General features: G+C 38.1%; 2 protein-coding genes across 2 annotated transcripts; both read right to left on the bottom strand.

The window, feature by feature from the left end:
- Window positions 1-1,513: 1,513 nt before the first annotated feature.
- LOC131940880 (phenolphthiocerol/phthiocerol polyketide synthase subunit C-like) lies at window positions 1,514-8,338 on the bottom strand. Its single transcript, XM_059299784.1, has 3 exons — window positions 8,191-8,338; window positions 7,578-7,755; window positions 1,514-6,932 (listed from the first exon to the last, which is right to left on the bottom strand). The coding sequence occupies exons 1-3, from the start codon at window positions 8,332-8,334 to the stop codon at window positions 1,624-1,626; spliced, it is 5,631 nt and encodes a 1,876-aa protein (XP_059155767.1). The 5' UTR covers window positions 8,335-8,338; the 3' UTR covers window positions 1,514-1,623.
- Window positions 8,339-9,175: 837 nt separating this feature from the next.
- LOC131940881 (putative uncharacterized protein encoded by LINC00614) lies at window positions 9,176-11,925 on the bottom strand. Its single transcript, XM_059299785.1, has 3 exons — window positions 11,674-11,925; window positions 10,394-10,554; window positions 9,176-9,414 (listed from the first exon to the last, which is right to left on the bottom strand). Exons 1-3 carry the CDS (start codon window positions 11,883-11,885, stop codon window positions 9,176-9,178), a joined length of 612 nt encoding a protein of 203 aa, XP_059155768.1. The 5' UTR covers window positions 11,886-11,925.
- Between the last annotated feature and the right edge of the window lie 7,451 nt (window positions 11,926-19,376).

Raw genomic sequence — 19,376 nt, forward strand, 5'->3', positions numbered from 1 at the left:
TATGGTAATAAGTACATAAGAAATCGTAAAAGAACATTTAAAGCCCTTAAATAATGTTAAAAGTATAAAAAGTATAATTAAACCTTAAAATTAAACAGAACACACAACGATAATAATATTTTGAATTTGAGGACAAAATCAGCACCGTAAATTTCACTTCGTTGTGTTTTTTAGAGACAACGTAAATGTAAAAGGTCCTATAAAATGTAGTAGTGGATTTACTGGATATAACAGTATTTGTTGTCAATAAGTAAGTTGTCAATAAGCTATTTATTAAATAGAACAATTCATTGTCATTAGAGCCTTGAAGAGAATATCATGATGGGCAATACTTACGCATTTAATTTATAAAAATTAAGAAATACTCTGCAATTATCACATACAATATTGATACAGTTTGTGATTGTTGATTAAACTAACTATGAATTAAGGAAACTTTTAGACAACGGAAAGTAAATAATTAATTACTTAAAAGCGGGTTAAGTTATTGGTTTGCACCAAACAAGCCCTGTCTACGGCTTATTCACAGTGTGACTGTGGGGGGGGGGGGGGGGGGGGGGGGTAAGAAAAGAAGGAATGCAGGCGATCTCAGAATGGCTATGCAAAAAAAAAGGAATGCTTATGTACAGGATCTTTTATATATTTCATGGCGCGCAAACCTCAAACACGGATGTTTTTATCATTAGTGCCCGCGTGACTATACACCCCCATCCCAAATTGGCTGTCCTCCTACAATCGTACAGGGTCAAAATATCTAACTGCTCATCCCCAGTGAAGAACATATTTGAAAAGTTTCCAAGTGCCCTTGGAAATGAACAGTAATACAATGACCGTAATTCAATTGTGGGGGACAAACACGGAGGTAGGACTAAATGCTGACGGTTGTGGGTGGGCAGAGAAATGTGTGTGAGTGAGTGTGTTTGTGTGTGTGTGCGTGTGTGTTATAAACGGCAGGGGAGAGAACTACGCCCTACCATGTCATACTTGCCCTGTGATGTTTTTCCAGCATTTCTCAACAGAATGGAACTATGCTGTACAATCGATGCATCTTTTAATTTAGGAAAATTAACGAAACTTATAAGGTAATACATGTGTTGCGTATAGTTAAGATTACAAATATTGAAATAATTAAATACATAAGATAACGTAAAACAATACAATGAAAACCCTTACATAATTTTAAAAGGATATAAGATATAATTTTAGACGAAGCAGAACAAACAACAAAAGGAAGATTTTAAACTCGGAAAGTAAAATTCACATCATTGTTGACTTTAGACAAATTAAAATATAGGTTATAGTGTAAAAGTGGATTCACTGGATACGACAATATTTCTATATGATACGTAGAAATTAATTAAATCAGTTGTCAATCAGCTATTCATCAAATAGAACAATTTTTTGGTTGTAAAATCTGATTTGTGTAAAGCTGTTAGGCCTTAACAATTTGGTAAGAATATTATTATAGAATATATTTACGCAATTAATTTATCAAAATTAAGAAATACGCTGCAATTGACACATTACATACAATATTGATAGCATTTGTGTTTGTTGGTTACACTACGAAAACTAGAAGCGTATTATTTACCAGTTTACAACTTAAACACATTCAAAGTAGCATTAAAATTTAGTCTGGTCTTTGTTATTTAGTAACGTGTCTATTTGCAAGGCTATCTTGTCAATAAAAGCGTTGCCACTTAGAAAAACCATGGGCGTCAGGGTACACTTAATGTCTTTTTTGATGAGGTTGATTAGCGTCATGGCCACTATAGAGTCCATCCCGTGGTCAGACAGATTAGAGCTTGTGGTCAGCGGCTGTTTCTTCACACCCAGGATATCCGTTGCTATGGCGATGATGTACTTTTGATACCAGGTCAGTCTCTGGTTCTGAGGTTCCTGCTGGCAGTTGACGACTTTGGAGATCAGTTCCTCTTCGACCTGGGGTTCTTCAAACGTTTCGTTGTTCATTTTACCTCCAAATACTTGTTGTAACTTATACTGCAAGGGTAGGGGTGTATCGCGTTTACGTTTCTCAAGCAGCGTGTCCGTGTTAAATTTAACCATCACAACCTGTCGCAGGCCTAGATGTAGAACCTGATGTAGAGCCAATTCAATTTCATTTTTCATCATCAGCAGGAACCCTAACTCTGCCAGCCTGTTCTTAAGATGATCCTTCTCGTCCAGCAGCCCCAGGTCGAGTGGTCCCCAGTTAATCGTCTGACCAGCGAGGTTGAAATGTTTCCTGTAGGAAACGAGCCCATCCATGAAAGCGTTACCTAGAGCATAGCTGCTTTGTCCAATATTTCCAACCACAGATGCTATAGACGAATACATGACAAAAAAATCTAACTGCATTCGCTTCGTCATCTGATGCAAATTCCACGCACCTTTTATTTTTGGAACCGTGACGTAATTAAACGAATCTTCAGTTACTTCGAGGAAAATCTTATCATCAAGAACAGCTGCTCCGAAAAATACGCCTTTAATACATTCCTTTGGAAAATCAATTTTAATAGAATTAAAAAATTCTTGAACTGAGTTTATCTGACCAACATCACCACGGTATGCTTTGATATGGCACTTAAACTCTTCTGAATATCCGTCCAAGACGCGTCCTACGTCCTCATCACAAGCCCGTCTGTTGAGAATTGCGATGACCCCCGCGCCACGCTGAGCCAGATGTTTCACCGTCAACAACCCAAGTCCTGTCAGCCCGCCCACGACAATGTACACGCCATCTTTCCTGAACATTTTCTCTTTGTCCACCCTCAAGCTCTGGTTGTGACATTGGACCAGCTTCCCCGCGAGAAGTTCAGTCAAGCTGTTGGGTTGAGTGACAAACACATCTCTCGCTGGCTGGGTTGCACTTAGTTGTTTTAAAACTGTTGAGATCTCAGGATTCCTCTTCTCCAACCATCTTCTAACTCGCAGCACTTGACGTGGTATTTCCTGTGGAGAAAATACTTCTTCGGGGCAGAGTAGTATCAGCTTACTGCGTGGTAGTTTATAAGAAATGTATGCTCTATCTTCGTTTGCAACCAAAGATGATATTGCCACTATTTTCAAATGAACCGTTTTCTTATTTATAGCTTTTATAATTGATTTATCAACTCTCTCAAGTAAAATTAATATTTCACAACATGACGTCGTTTCTTTAAATTTATCAGATGTTGAAATATTAACTGAAGAAGCAGAATTCGATTGCCTGATTAATATTTCCAATGCTTTAGCGATTTTAATGTTATCATTTGAAGCTAAAATTGTTATATTTTTAGCAAGAATCTTGTCAACAATTGAAAACAGAACAAGCAGCTGTGTGAGGTTACCAAAGACGTAGCAGGGGAAAAGTTCACGGCTCAACACAACTTCCTCAGGAACTCTGACGACTGTGCCTATAGAGGCAGGGTAGCAGGAAATAACATTTAAAGTTTTGTTTTCTTTGCCAGTTGTTGTACCGCAGCTTTCAAGAGCAACAAGAGAGAAACCGTCACATCCTATAGGTGCATTGGTCACCAACTCATTACCTGATATTTCAACATGATAAAGCTTTGAGTTTGGCAGAAATTGTGAATATGTTCGAATTTCAGCACAGCTTTCGTTCCGTTCGTCATCTTGATAAGCAATGCAGTAGGTTTCTGTTATGTCATTTGGATCTTTGCTGATTAAAATGGTTCTAGTTGAACCATCAACGACTGACGTTTTGTAAGACGGAAAAGGGGTTCGTCCATCTACAGGAACGACTTGTCCAAAGCACGACACTTGTTCTGTAAAGATCCATTCTGGATAGTGCTTGTATTCTTCTTGATGTTTAATTGCCACTGCGACTGATGTAAGTGATAGAAGAGACATTTTCTCCTCGGGTATTTGAACATCTATCAGCGTGACGCCAGAGCTGATGGATTCTCTGATGACGCAGCGTATCATTCCCCAGACAGACGACATTACTGGGTTTACAGGTTGCAACGTTTTACTGTTGTTGTAAGGAAAGGCGTGGCTGGTAAACACCAATACTGGCACGTGTATGTTGTTGGTGTACGTGTACCTGAATATCTCCTGGATCATCTTGAACAAACCACTAACCATGCTGTGAACTTTGTCAGCGTCGTCGTCGTAGCTGATATTGTCTTTCAAAATGCTAATTACAATAAACTCAAAAGTACCGAGATTTTCAAATGCTTCTAATCCAGACGCAACCTTCCACGGATCATTCATTGAGTCGTAGAGCAATATATTTTTCAAAGATTCATCATTCACCGAAATAAAATCTGTAATGTACAATACTGACGGGATTTGCTCTACTGCTTTCAACTTTTCATGATGTACAGGCGACCAATCGATGGAGTACGCGTTTCTTAATGTATTGGCCTGATAGCTCAAGTGTAAGACTGCCAGATCTTCGATAACAGCAATGATCTCCCCAGAGGTCGCCACAAGCTTGATCTGGTAATGACTGAGCCCGCCTTCCCTGCCCTTTTTGTGTGATATGACGTACATCCGCTTCTGCGTAGCTCTAAAAGATGTCAGGCTGCTAATCATAAACGGTAGGATTCCATTTTTGTCTTCATTTGCAATATCGTCAAGTAAAATGACAGACGTCTGCATCATGTTGTCTAAAATTGACGGGTGTATTGTTGTCCCCACTAGTTCATCTTCCACGGAAGCTGGAACCAACATTTCAGCAATGCAATATTTTTCGCTTACATTTTTTCTGGCTTCCTTGATGAGCATGTAGGAAGGGCCATAATCGAACCCCAAAACCGTCAATGTTTCGTAAAGCTGTTCCCCGCTAATCACTTCAGTACATTGGTTTTGAATGAAGCGTATATTCACATTTGAAAATTGCGTGCCTCCCGTGTAAGGCTCCAAAACTAAATCAGCGTACGTTTTGTTTTTACTTGTCACCGAAACTTCAAACTTCAAACTATCATTTTGGTCATCTAAACTCCTGCACGCTAGCTCCATCTCTACAGTACCAGTTGATGGCAAAGAAAACGGGTTCTTAAAATTAGCCGTCACTGAATAAATCTGTGATTTGACCAGACCAAAGAGGTTTATCACCGCGAAACCACTTTCTGCGTACAGGGCTCCTGGGATGATTCTGGTCCCTGAAACCTTGTGTTCAAACACTGAAGGGAAAGTTGTTTGTGATAGAATAATTTTCCCTTCTGAATGAAGGCTGTCACGTGTTTGAATGACGTTCACAAACGGATGTTGACGTCGTAAGGGGTTGACTCCTGCCAGGTCTAGCTGTGCGGCTTCTGATATTTCCAGACATTTTCTCTCAGTGAAGTGATACCTCGGTACAGATATCTTTTTACCACTTGCCTGAAGTTTTCTTAGATCAATGTGCACACCCAGCGTGTAAAGTTTGGACATGGCTGACAAAAACTGCTTCCATTCTTTGTTGGTGTCCATAGATGGTACAATGCTGACATTTTCGCTTTGAAAAATATCATCTTTGTGAGCTCTTAATACAGGTTTAGGACCGATTTCAATGTAAATATTTGTTTTATTTTTTTGGACAGTTTGTCTTATTGCGTCGTAAAACAGGACTGGCTCTCTCAAATTGTTGACCCAGTGAGTCGAATCAAGGGGTCCTTCAACAAACTGACCAGTAACTGTGGAGACCATTTGTTTACTTCTATGAATGTCTTCACCGGCTAGAGGTTTTATATCATCCAGGGCAAGTCTTAGCCCATCCTTGCAGGCATCGACATGGTGACTATGGTAGGCCACATTCACATCTAGATCTATCAGTTTGGTCGAATTGTTCTTGAAAGTTAATTCCGATTTGATTAAATCTACGGCCTTTATATCACCACTAACGGCACAAGCAACAGGACTATATTTTAAAGCAATGTTGGCTTGAGCTTTTAAATTGGCAATAATAGAATCAACTACTGATATATTTTCTTTCATAATCAGAACCATCTTCCCACCCTTTACGTTGTTCAGTAGCCGGGTTCTGTGGTAGATGATCTTCACAGCGTCCTCTAGAGTAAGGTGCCCTGATGCAAATGCTGCAGCGATTTCCCCAACGGACTGACCAACCACAAAGTCTGGTGTTACGCCGAAATAATTCCAGAGTCTGAACAGACCAACCTGACAGGCGAATATGGCGATTGGAGAAAACTCTTCAGAAATGTCTCCTTGTTCTAAACTTTTGATAACAGACATATCATCTAGACGGGACAAAATATCATCTATTTCTTTTAGTGCTTCTTCAAACGGCTTGCATTTGTTGATCAATTCTTGGCACATTCCGTTCCAGCTTGTCCCCATTCCACAAAAGACAAACACAACCGACGGATTGTTTAAAGCGTCTTTAGGGCCGTCCTCACGATCTGTTTCATTCTTCAAGATCTGTTTTAGCTCCTCCATATTTTGTGCAACTGTAGCATAACGGTAAGGATAGTGCCCTCTTAGATGAACTGAAGTAAAAGACAAATCTCTAATGTCGATATTCAACGGATATTTTATCAAATCTTGAATGCTCCCTCTCAGAGATTCCATATTTTCTCCAGAAAAGCAAACGATATGGTCATCTTCTCCACGTTGAGATTCTGCAGTACTTACGTTATTGAATGATTTAATTACAGCATGAGAGTTCGACCCACCGAAACCAAAAGAGTTAATGCAAGCAACTTTATTTTTCGTGCTCCACTCCACTGCTTTTGTTGGCACTTGCAAATGTAGTTTATTAAAATCAATATTAGGATTGAGATTTTCAGCAAATAGTGACGGCACTATCTTAGAGTGTTTCATCATAAGCAGCACCTTGATCAGACCAACAACACCAGCCGCAGCCTCCAGATGACCAATGTTGGTCTTCACGCTGCCCATGTACCGGACCCTAGAGGAATGTTTGCTGAGGAAAAATTCTCCAAGTGCATTGGCCTCGGCCTTATCCCCAGCAACAGTGCCTGTTCCTGTAAACAAAACATGAAATAAAGAAAAACATCCAGTAGATAAAAAGGTTTACTTGACTATAGTTTTAATAAACACGAGTGGAGACGCACACCGGAGAAACAGTAGACAATAGTAAGGCTGTCTTGGGAAGATATAAAAGAATATCTGAAATAGGCATTTTTTTACGCTGTATTCTGATAGATGAAATAATGATGATGGTGAAACAATAATTTCTAATAGACTAGAGCTTCCAATGAACAACAACATTAAGAAAGCAATACGATATACTTGACAATATTACTTTGTTACCTATAACATGAAAACTAATGAACATTAAATATTCTTGTTAAAAAAATGCAAAAATAAGTATTAATAAGCTTTTATGAAATAATCCACCTAAAAGGAGAAAAAAACATGTTATTGAAACGTTTTTTATGCATTGTTTTTACAAGCTTTTATTTAACTTGCTTCCTGTCTGTCTGTCCTCACACATATAAGTCAAATTTAATGTCACATTCAGGTATTGATCCACGTGCCAACTTTAAAGCGAATCTGTCAGTTAGAAGTGCCTGAAATATCGTTCGCCCGTTTCGATCTATGACGACCGATAGACAGAGGGAGCAAGTTGAATAAAAGCTTGTAAAAAAAGAAGACATTTAACTTGCCATGAGCTTCAATATACTCTATAGCATCAAGCTCGTCAAGTGTGTAGTCCTTATAGATGGACTCTAGAAGTTGAATCTGCTGTTCTTTAGACGGTGCTGATATTGGTGTCACTGAATGTCCGTCTTGGTTGGTTCCAGTCTCTATAGTGGCCAGAATGTGGTCTCCAGAGTCAATGGCCTGCAAGGGATAATAGACGGTTAGAGTAAGGTAGGGGTTTAGGGAGGGTTAGGAGGATTAAAGCAGGATAAAGGTTAGAGTAATATAATGGGATAAGGGATGGTTAGAGTATGGGGTATGAGAAGGTTAGAGTAAGTTAAGAGTTAAGGAAGGGTTAGAATAAGGTGTGGGTTATGGGAGGGTTACAGTAAGTTAAGGGTTAAGGGATGGGATAAGGGACGGTTGGAGCTTTAGATCATTGACATTTCATGTTTCCACATTCTTTCATGTGTTAGATATATGGAAGCTAATTATGACTTTTTGAATTAGACATAGAATACTTTGTATATATATATATATATATATATATATATATATATATATATATATAAGTTGAAATATAATTTTAAACAGATTCTGATAAAAGTAAATCTAAATTAAATTTAAAACATTTACATCAGACAGTCTTTTGATGATGACCACACCGCACCCTTCACCTCTGGTGTAGCCGTCAGCATCAACAGAAAAGGCGTGGCACTGGCCAGTGGGGGACACCATCTTGGCCTTACTCAGGTGGATGAACATAGAGGGGGAGAGCATGAAGTTCACCCCGCCACAGAAAGCCATGTCGCAGTCACCTGTGACGGACAAGCGGAGCATACAATCTAACAGGCTTAGTTTTTTTTTAATGAAGAGGGTTTTTTAAAAATATTTTAATATATTTGGCAAGGCACTATTGTCAGACTTTCCGGACTGTTAGTTACGCGATATATCAAAGGGAAACAACTGTTTTTTTTATTTTTAGTGTGTTTTAACATTTAAATTTATCTCACATATATATTACCTTTTGAATTTAAAATTTGTTAATTACATGACTTTAAATAAGTAAATATTTCCATAACTAAAAAACACTTTCCAAAATTTAAACTTTGGTACATCAACTAGTCTTAAAGTACAGATACAACAAAAGAAATACCGAATAAAAAAACAAACATTGAAGGGTTACATGGAATGGGAATTTTCTAAAATGGTTTGGAAAAGAATTACATATTTTTTCCAAATAATCAGCTATCCATCAAAGTTGGATAGAATCAAAGACTTCCTTCAGACTACAATTCAGACTACAGGAACCGAACTTATGAGCTGCGGATCACCAATACGACTGCTAAACATACACACACTCATATTTTTCGTACATTGAGAATTATTTCCTACATTTAATTGAGACAAGAAGTCTAAAGCAATTGCTTTTACATTATTACTTTTTCTTGACCTCGACATAGATAATTTGGTCAGCACTATGTCCAGCTGCCAATACTTTCACTGGGTAGACTGAGTAACATCCTTCGGACCGAGATTCAAACTCGAGAAATTCGTGCAAACATACGAGCGCTTTACCGTTCGAACACGCCGACCCATTCATCCCCATTAATCACCATAACTAAAACAGTAATCTAAAACTTCTCCCAAGTTTACCGTTTCGAAGTCCAAGGATAGCTTGGTGAATGGCCACAAGCGCCGACGAGCAGCCTGTGTCAATGACCATGGCAGGACCACGTAGATCGAAGAAGAAAGCTATCCTGGAGGCGATGATGGTGTTGGAGACTCCGGTCACTGTGTAGTTGTTGATGGCGGGGGAGGGGCCGGCGTACATGCCGCTGAAGTCTTGGTTCATTGAGCCTAGAAGCAAAGGGTCTAAAGGTCAATGTACAAATAGGTTAAAAAGTCATAGGGCAAAACGATCAAAGGGTCAAAAGGTCAATGTGCCTAAGGACTAAAGCGTCAAATAGTCAGGCTAAATATGGCTAATAGATCATCATTAGATTGCGCTATTTTGCGATATGTTGCACTACAGTGCTACTGAATATATCATTATAATTTTCTGATATTCCGATGTGGATGCACGCTCTAAAGAGTACCGCTGATTACACACCCCGTACCCACCCTTTTTGTGACGCTAATGAATCTAACCATACGAGCCGGCCCGCGGCATAACATACGCCGCTATTTAGTTGTTGTTTTTTCTACTTTTCAGTAATTCATAATTTGTAAATTCGACAGTACCAATGATGACACTGAAAATATTTCTTTAAAACACTATAAGTAGCTCGTTAAGGACCATAACCCCCCCCCCCTTTCGTCCCCCCCCCCCCCCGCAACGTTTAAAATCGTTTCAAACTAAATTATCTGCCCCTAATAGCCGTCACTAAACCCGACTCCACGAAGGTAAATATAGCGTGAACCACAGCTCACTAAGACCATGTAGGGGTGGGGATGGTAGGGAGCGCGTTTACAGCTTGTTTTCTAGCGTCTCCCAGAAGAGAATTATATATATAGATAGGTATAGCCCAATTCATATTTTTAACACTAGACTAATTCCCAAAAACTCTGTAGCTGTAGGTAAATCCTGGAATCTATACGGGTATTACCTTACAATATATTACAAATAAATACATTTTGTATTTAAAAAAAAAATATCACATTATTCGTAATCGTCTCTTCTATGTGAATTAAAAAACAAGTTAAAAAAAATTAAACAATAATCATTGACCGCTCGTTGTAACAGTGTTCACTTTCATTATATATACCAGTAATAATTAATATTACATATTGAACGCTGTGCACTAATTTAATAACAACGAAATAGCGCGTTACCCACCCATGTAAACGCCAGTTCGCGATTTGGCCAACATCTCTCTGGTCAGTCCAGCGTCCTCCATCGCCATGTAGGCACAACGTAGAGCAAACCTTTGCTGGGGGTCCATAGACCGGGCCTCTGTGTCGTTGATGTTAAAAAATTTGTTGTCGAAGTCAAAAGGTCTGAAACAATAGACGGAGTAGTTTTTTAAACATTATATTTTTAACTTCCATATTGCACTGTGGAATCATCCAACCGACTTGAATTTAAAAGGCCAGTCTATAAGGTGACCAAAGACAAATATACTAACTTGCATATTGGTTTGTTGATGAAATTGCAACCAAGCGATACGCTATTTATAGCATTTTAGGTCATAGAATGGGGCGTGGCTATGATAGTTAGTAAACGGAGGCGTGACTAGGGTACGTTATATACAGGGGCATGACCAGGAAATGTTATAAACAGTGCTTAGCATGGGTTTTGTTATAAACAGGGGCGTAGGTAGGGGAGGTAATAAATTTGGGACTGGCGAAGGTGGCTTATAAACACGGGTCGTAGTTAGGGTAGGTTATAGATGGGGGCGTATCTAGAGTGTTATCAGTTGGATTGGTCACTCTTGGTGTGAGACTTTTTATTTTTATTTGGTTATAAACAGAGGCGTTGATTGGGTAGGTTATAAACAGGGGCGTAGCTTGGGTACTTATAAAGAGGGGCTTAGCTAGGCTAGGGTAGATTTTAAACAAGGGTGTGGCTAGGCTAGGTTATAAACTGGGGCGTGGCGAAGGTGGGTTATAAAAAGGGGCATAGCTTGGATAAGTTATAAACAAGGGCGTAGCTTGAGTAGGTTATAAAGAGGGGCGTAACTTGGGTAGGTTATAAACAAGGACGTTGCTTGGGTAGGTTAAAAATTTGGGACTGGCGAAGGTGGCTTATGAACACGGGGCGTAGTTAGGGTAGGTTATAGATGGGGGCGTAGCTTGAGTGTTATTAGTTGGATTGGTAACTCTTGGTGTGAGACTTTTTATTCGATCGAAAACGACATAATACGATTGAGGCACTGCTAGCGAATACATTTATAACTCGTATTAATTCATTATTATGTAAAAATGAAACAGAAATTTAAATTACGTGATAGCATATTTTTGGAAACTATGAATATGTGTAGCTTTTCATTAACCTTTCTTTAATAAGCTCTTAAAAGACAAATTAAAAACTGTAGTAAATCAAGAATATCTTGTCACATTAAACGTAGATATTCATACATGCATAAGACGCGTTTAATAAGAACACCTTTCCCTTACCTGGAAACAAACCCAGCTTTAGTGACGTAAGATTTCCCAGGTTTGTCGGGGTCGGGGCTGTAGAACGCCGTGTTGTTCCACCTGTCTGTCGGTATGTCTGTGATGTGGTTTTCACCGTTTTCCAGAAGTTTCCAGAACTCATCCACATTCTGGGCCCCGGGCCCTTCAAACCCCATCCCGACAATTGCACTCTTCGTGGCGTGTTCCTCCATCCTTTGTTTTATATTAGCACCGCTTCCATGGAATTACCAGTCTACACTTAACAAAATTACAAGAAAATTTCCTAATTAAATTTGCAATCTATAGTTACAGGCTCTAAATATTGTTCGAGTACAAAACACTAAAACGAATCACGTTAACAACAGCCAAATGAACTAGAACAAAAATTTAGTTTTGAATAGCTACTCCAAATTACAGTTTTAATGAGACATCACGTACTAGGAAGTCATGATCTACCACAGAATCACGATCCACCATAACAGGATCAGAAAATACTAATGAATTTTTTACTGTGCTTCGTATAATTTCCTAGTATATTAAAGAACATAAATACAAACCAGTAACTATGAACTCAGGTACGGTGTGGGTAAGCTAACGTGGACTGCTAACCTGAAAGTCTCGAGTTCAAATCCGGTTTTAGGTTACGAGATGACCCTGAGTGTCTGATGTCTACCTAACTAACATTAAAGAAAATAAAAGCGGCGGGTCATAGTGCTGATCACACAATCTCTTCATATGAGGGGGTCACTGAAACAGATAAACTCTACTTCATCATCCTTATTTGTCTTGGGCATGAAAGGGAAAATATGACGACGAGCTGTGAATTCAGAGTAAAAAAAAAACCCACTAATCAGGCTATTTTGACTGGTGTATGGCAATAGCTATATATTCTTTAGGTAAGTTTCAGAAAGGTCCTTTATGACCTATGATCAACGAACGTTTATATGGGATAAATTAACGTAGCATCACATACAATCAACTAATAACCACATATACTAAACCGTAGCTGTCTCTCAAACATACATAAGTAGACACAATACGGAGAAAACTTCCACACTAGCCCTATTTGTAGACTCTGTAGGTAAAAAAATGGCGTCGGGAATTCCGACAATGATCGTGCGGGAAAAATAAAATAAACCTGAAGGTGAATTGATTTTAAAATATACGTTAATCAAGTGTAGCATGGAGCAGGTAGTACTTCTAAAACCTGGTTAAATAATAAACACCCGAAGCAATTGAAATGACCTTGAGCTTTAACCTACAAATAGGTATACGTATAGGTAGACTTATCCTGTTTGGCAGCCTTGAAAAAAAAAGCGTGAGTTAAGAGACGGACGAAGGTAAGCAGTGAAGGAAGTAAGCTTGACAACTCTTCAGGTAGATTTAAAAAAAAAACAACATCGGTACTCAAAAACTCAACGATCACAGACATACACTTCTCGGCAGTCTACCAATCCTACAATTCTTTTTCTTATTAAATCCAAGCTTCATTCCGCAATATATTTCTTAGAAAATATAGTTAGAGAATACACAGAAGACATTTTTAAATTAACATTTGCTCAGGTAAACATTCAGCTAACTCAAGACTCGTGACGTGAAAAAAATCTCCCAAAAAATTGACAAATATTGCATTACACTTCCGTCATAAAGTTAATAGAAACATATACGTTCGTGCCCTTATACACACAAACATCTAGAAATTAAAATAAGATCTCTGCTTTAATAAAAATAAAACTTATTATTATAAATATGCTGCTTCAAAATGCAGGATATACGAAAATACGTTTCTATAAATAGAATTACATCCGGCATGCCGCGTCGAAACAGCAGCGTGAAATTGACCTCCAGGGGTCGCATGTTTTATTTATTTACCTACAAGCGTCTTTCTGCAAACAATTGGACTAGGCCAGGGGTCGGCAACCTTTTGAAGCGGAAGAGCCAAAAGTTACAATTTTCAAAATTTCCCTGGTTTTAAAGAGCCACAAACATTGTTTTTATTCCAAATATTTTATTTTTTTATTAAGATTATTAGTATTTGTTCAAGGAGCTGGAGAGCCGCATCTTTATATCAAAAGAGCCGCATGCGGCTCGCGAGCCGCAGGTTGCCGACCCCTGGACTAGGCTTTTATTTAAATACAAATTATATGTAACCTATACGCTTTATTTTTAACACTATCGACTACAATGTCTTGCATTTTAAACTATTTTTTACAATACCTTAGAGAAAATTATTAGTAATCAGTAAGCTTGTATAATCATTTCAATAAACATGCACGCTTTTGTGTCTAATACCTGTAGGCAAAGGTTACTTCGAGACAGTCCTTGACTTATATATACACTCAGGCCGAATTAGGAAGTATAGCAGCTAAAAGTGCAACGATTTTTCCTGATAAGTCTCGTCCATAGGTACCCGTATACTGATAAACGTGAAAGTTTTCTAACGTAAACACATTTTTTTTTCTTCTTGGAATTTGTCAGCGAGATTGACATTTTTAAAGTAATAGACCGTGGTCTGACATCATGTTTTTCTTCGTCGTCCTTGAAGTGTTTAATAACAAGCTACAAATGGCTAGCCACGCAATCTCGTTAAAAACAAAATAACCGACTAGGTTTAAAAATAGCAAGCCGTAGTATTAGGTATTATTTCTAATAGATTTAATCATAGCACGTTAAATGATCAAAAGCGATATACTTTATTAGCCATCTCTGTTGAATGGAAGATGTGTGTTTGTGTGCGTGTGTGTGTGTGTGTGTGTCGGGGGGGGGGGTGGGTGGGCTACTGTTCCACCTCAACCTCATGAAGCAAGCCCGCCCCCTCCCCACGCGGACGTTATGAAAAAAAAATTATACAAAAATAGTTAAATCAATGTCCAGCCCCCTCCCCCCCCCACACTGAAATTTCAAGTGCGCCTCCCCCTCCACCAAGAAGACAAATGACTGAAAGAAGGTAGATTTAATTCAGTCTCAATGTCACACATTTAAAAAAAATGTGAGCATAAGAAAATAAAATATTGCCACTGTTACCTTTTCATTGTTATTGTGATGCGTTATATATAAAATATATTCTTTTGATTACTATCTAAGCTTATGAAATCGTGATGTTCTTTGCTCTTGTATTTTCTTATAAGATTTTTTGCTCACAAAATAGTGGTAAAGTTACATATCACCATAACCTTTGTTTTAATATAGGCCTACCTAATACCATTTAAAGTATTTAATGTGGCTGTCTAATCTATATAATGTAATAATTTACGAAATGGCTTTTTACTCAAAATTTATATCCGACCCTCTGTTTTAAAGTACTACGTTTACAAAGTTGAAAAGATTGTGAGCGTGGGTGGTTATGTTGATTGAGGGGGGAAGACAAGTGATTGAGCAGTCTATGATTGGAGACCCAGGTATACTTACCAGGACCTTACCTGTTAAACGTCCTGCTGTTATTTTTAACTCGGTGTCAACCACACCGAGTTAAAAATAACAGCAGCCCAAACGCAGCACAATAATAAACAGTGAACCCAGACAAATTTGAGGCTGTCACTTGACCTATTTTTTTTTATCGCCGCCATGGTAATGATGGCCGCCGAAAACGACAAAACCGGATTTCCGTTTTTTTTTTAAATAACTTTTCGTGACCATTTCAAGAAAACACACTTGTGTTCATTATTTTTGCGTATTATTTAATTAACGAGATCGATGTAGTTTTAACAATCAAGGATTAGTGTTTGATGTAAACTGGCCTAATCTCTGAGAAAATAGAGTAGAACAAACTTATTGTGACAAATTTAAAATTATATATTACTTTTTTACTAAAATGTAGTTATACATTTAAAAACATTAGGATAAAAGAAAAATTCATTAAAAATATAAGAGACAACAGCCAAAAAGTCTATAATTCCCGCCGTGTATCTGAATGGGAAAAGCTCGAGCAGAAGACACATTTCTGCTAAACGGTCAATCGCGTCACAACAGCACTCCTTAAACTTAACCCACCGTCTCTGTCGGTGATCAGGAAGATGAGCAACGGAAAAAACGCAACGGAAAAAAACGCAACGAAAAAAGAGCAACGGAAAAAAGAGCAAAAAAAAAAAAATTGCGCGACGGAGAAAGCGCAAAGAGAAAATTATATATTAATTATATATTATAGTATTATAATATATTATAATATTTAATGTTAACATTTTTCGGGCAAACGGCCTTCGGAAAAGTGGCTTTTGGGGATTTGTCGCATTCGGGCAAGTGTCCATTCGGGCATTTGTCGCATTCGGGCAAGTGTCCATTCGGGCATTTGTCGCATTTGGCAAGTGTCCATTCGGGAAAACGTCCGGCTTTAAATTTTTACAATCTATATATATATAATTCTCTTCTGGGAGCCGTTAGAAAACAAGCTGCAAGCGCCTCCTTGCAGTCCCCTCTCTCTCTCTATCACTATCACTAACACACCCACCCCACCCCCACATTGTCTGGTGAGTGGTGTTCACTCTAAATGTTTACAAAGCTAAATGTTTACAAATCGTAGAGCCGGGTTTCTATTAGGGGCAGATAATTTAGTTCGATTTTAAACTTACAGGAGGTAACTAAGAAATAACTAAGAGGAGGCTGCTTTCACGGGGGGGGGGGGGGGGGGTTGTAGGGTCGGCGGGGTTAGGGGAAAGGGGGGGGGGTTGTGTTTTAAAGCAAATACTTTCAGTGGCAGCATTGGTACTGTCGAATTCACAAATTATGAATTACTGAAAAGTAGAAAATAAAACAACTAAATAGCGGCTCGTAGCAAATAATAAATTAAAGTTGCAATTATATGCAAGATGCAGGAATTTGAAATGAATGAAAAGTTAAACAACGAATTATGTCCCATTTGGAAATCCAAATACCAAAATTTTATTCAAGGGAAATAACTTTCACAAAAATAGCTAAATTAACCAAGTGTAACTAGACATGCTTAAAAAACACAATAAAACACTTTAAATTTCATTTCGTAATAACTATAACAAATCTTTTTTATTAGCTATGTAACCCTGTGAAAACAATATATTTTACTTATTGAGTACTTAACTGTAGATTTTGTTTGAACGTGTAAAAGCGGTAGCTTTATTATAACATACTTCTATTCAATTTCGATGACATACATAAAATATTTACGACGACGAGGTTAAACATTCTAAAAATTTTGGATCCCCTAAAAAAGGGACGCCTTTCTAAATATCAAACATGGGTAACTGCCTTAGACATTGCTAGAATTAATGATTAAATATAAAAAGAAATATAATTTGAAAAAACAAAGTTTACGGTTAGTTATAAATTCCATCCTATTTAATATTATATATTAATACTTTAAGAGCGGTAATATAGATTCCTAAAAAACTAAAGATTTTTCAACTAGAGAACGCCCACCTTTCTTTGTAGTGTGTTCTGTACTGAATTGAAATCACTAACTTACGATAAACTCGACTACTGGATATACTCTACTACATTCAAAACACATATCAAGCTTCGATACCTAAACATAACTAGACTCGATGCTCCATAGCTACAACACCAACTCGTTTCACTTCATCAAGCTCTACAAATGGTACTCCCAAATCAACAAAGATTTCACTGGACCTACTGCTACACTTTAACAGTCAATATTATTCGATACCTTAATACCACAAGAATCAATACTCCCGAACTCGAGAACTACGATACTTCATCACCTGCATTCTCACTTCTCTATTACCAAACAGATTTCACTAGACCTTCAACTAAAAATCAGCCGAATTAAAATTATGACACTTTAACACTTAGATACTTTATACCTACGAAACCTTACGAGCAACAGCCTTCCGCCGTTACTCCCAAATCTAAACGATTCACCAAAACTTACCAAACAAGTAAAATACTTTGAACACCCCGTCATTACAAAACTCTATACACCATGACAGATTTCTAATTCAAAGTCAGAGAAAACGAGACTTACAAGCCCTATTAAAATTAGATAACTGTTTGAAATGTTCAAAATTTAAATTACGAGCTTATTTAAAATAGTTTTCTACATCAACTGTGTGAGACCAAAATAAAAAAGGCAAAGTGACTGGTAAAAAGCATACCGACCTTTCCAAATTAGGGAGGTGGGTTGCATTTTCACAATATCGAATAAATATAGGCCTATAAAGCCCTATTTTTGGGGTGGGGGTGCAAAATTGATAGTTCGTCCTGTTGCCGAAATAGATCGCCACTCCTTTATAAAAGTTATTAATTATTAAGTACTTTTTTATAATAGCGATTAAACCTTTTGCGCCCTCATAGGGATGGCGCCCTAGGCGACCGTCTAGTTCGCCTTATAGGTAGCGCCGGCCCTGCTTTTATCTTAAACTCGGTGTTTAACTCAAGCCGAGCTCACGAATTAATGGTGAACCCCTAGCCGATCTAGCTCACTAGTTGACACACATGTGTTGTTGTTTTTTCAGTAAAGAACCGTTTTAGAATTTATTTCTTCATGTATTATATAGCGAAAGATTAGCCATATTTGATTTAAAGCGATTAACGGTGAGTATATATCCCTGAGCTCATGACCTTCTAGTAAAGGTCACGGACCAGACCACGTGATATCCTTAGAGAACTTCAACGGCCACTTGTTGTTGACCAAGACGAGCCACCTAGATGGAAGCATCAGGCTGTGATCAGGCATGGAGAGGGGTGGGCGCCGAAACTTAGCCGCCTATACACACCACTCTTAGGTGCCCTAACGACCAAAAATGTCTTGAGAATAGGAGAGTACAGACTTTCGTCAACATGAGAATATGAGAGAGTACAGAATTTCGTCAACATGAGAATAGGAGAGAGTACAGACTTTCGTCAACATGAGAATAGGAGAGAGTACAGACTTCGCTCAATATGAGAATAGGAGAGAGTACAGAATTTCGTCAACATGAGAATAGGAGAGAGTACAGACTTTCGTCAACATGAGAATAGGAGAGAGTACAGACTTTCGTCAACATGAGAATAGGAGAGAGTACAGACTTTCGTCAACATTGTCGAGTATGTGCAGGTAGGTTCGATGTTGGTGTGACAGGGATGTGAACTTTTGCTGTATGATTTGTAAAAAAATAAGAAGTTTCCATACTTTTAATTTGTTGTGTGCTATTGACATTTATTAGCTATTTAAATTTGTGTCACGCATTTCGATATCACCAATCGGTTCTTTTTCGTTCGTAATTTTAGTTTCGGAAGGGATTAGTGTGCGTGTCAACTGGTTATGCGCCATTGAGGCAATAGCCTCCGATTGCAGCCTGCTTTTCTTTTTGGATTTTCTTCCCTAGCCAAGAACAAACGACAAGGCAGCCGTTGTTTGATTTTAGAGTTGTCTCTCCTAGAAGAGTGGCTGTCCCCAGCTAACTAGCCTCATTTGTCCGAGGGTTTGAACTCCAGACTTTCCGGTTTGGGCAACCATGATCTTTACCGAATCGACCACGCCGAGTCCTCCTACCAATCGGTAGGTTCAACTGTATAAACGCATTAAAAGATATGCCAATATTTCTTCAGAGCAATGCATGCTATTTTGATCCTTCTGTTATATCTTTTTATATTCATAACAAAAAATAAAACAGCTTATCCTATTTTAAAATAAAAATAATAGGCATACTTACTGCGTTATTCTAGGTAACACTTCTTGATCAGTCTGAACCTAATATTTGTCAACTTTATAACACACACAAAAAGTCATGCTC

Source organism: Physella acuta, unplaced genomic scaffold, assembly GCF_028476545.2.
Source record: "Physella acuta isolate Inbredline_101_S28 unplaced genomic scaffold, ASM2847654v3 ptg000335l, whole genome shotgun sequence".
NCBI lineage: Eukaryota > Metazoa > Mollusca > Gastropoda > Physidae > Physella > Physella acuta.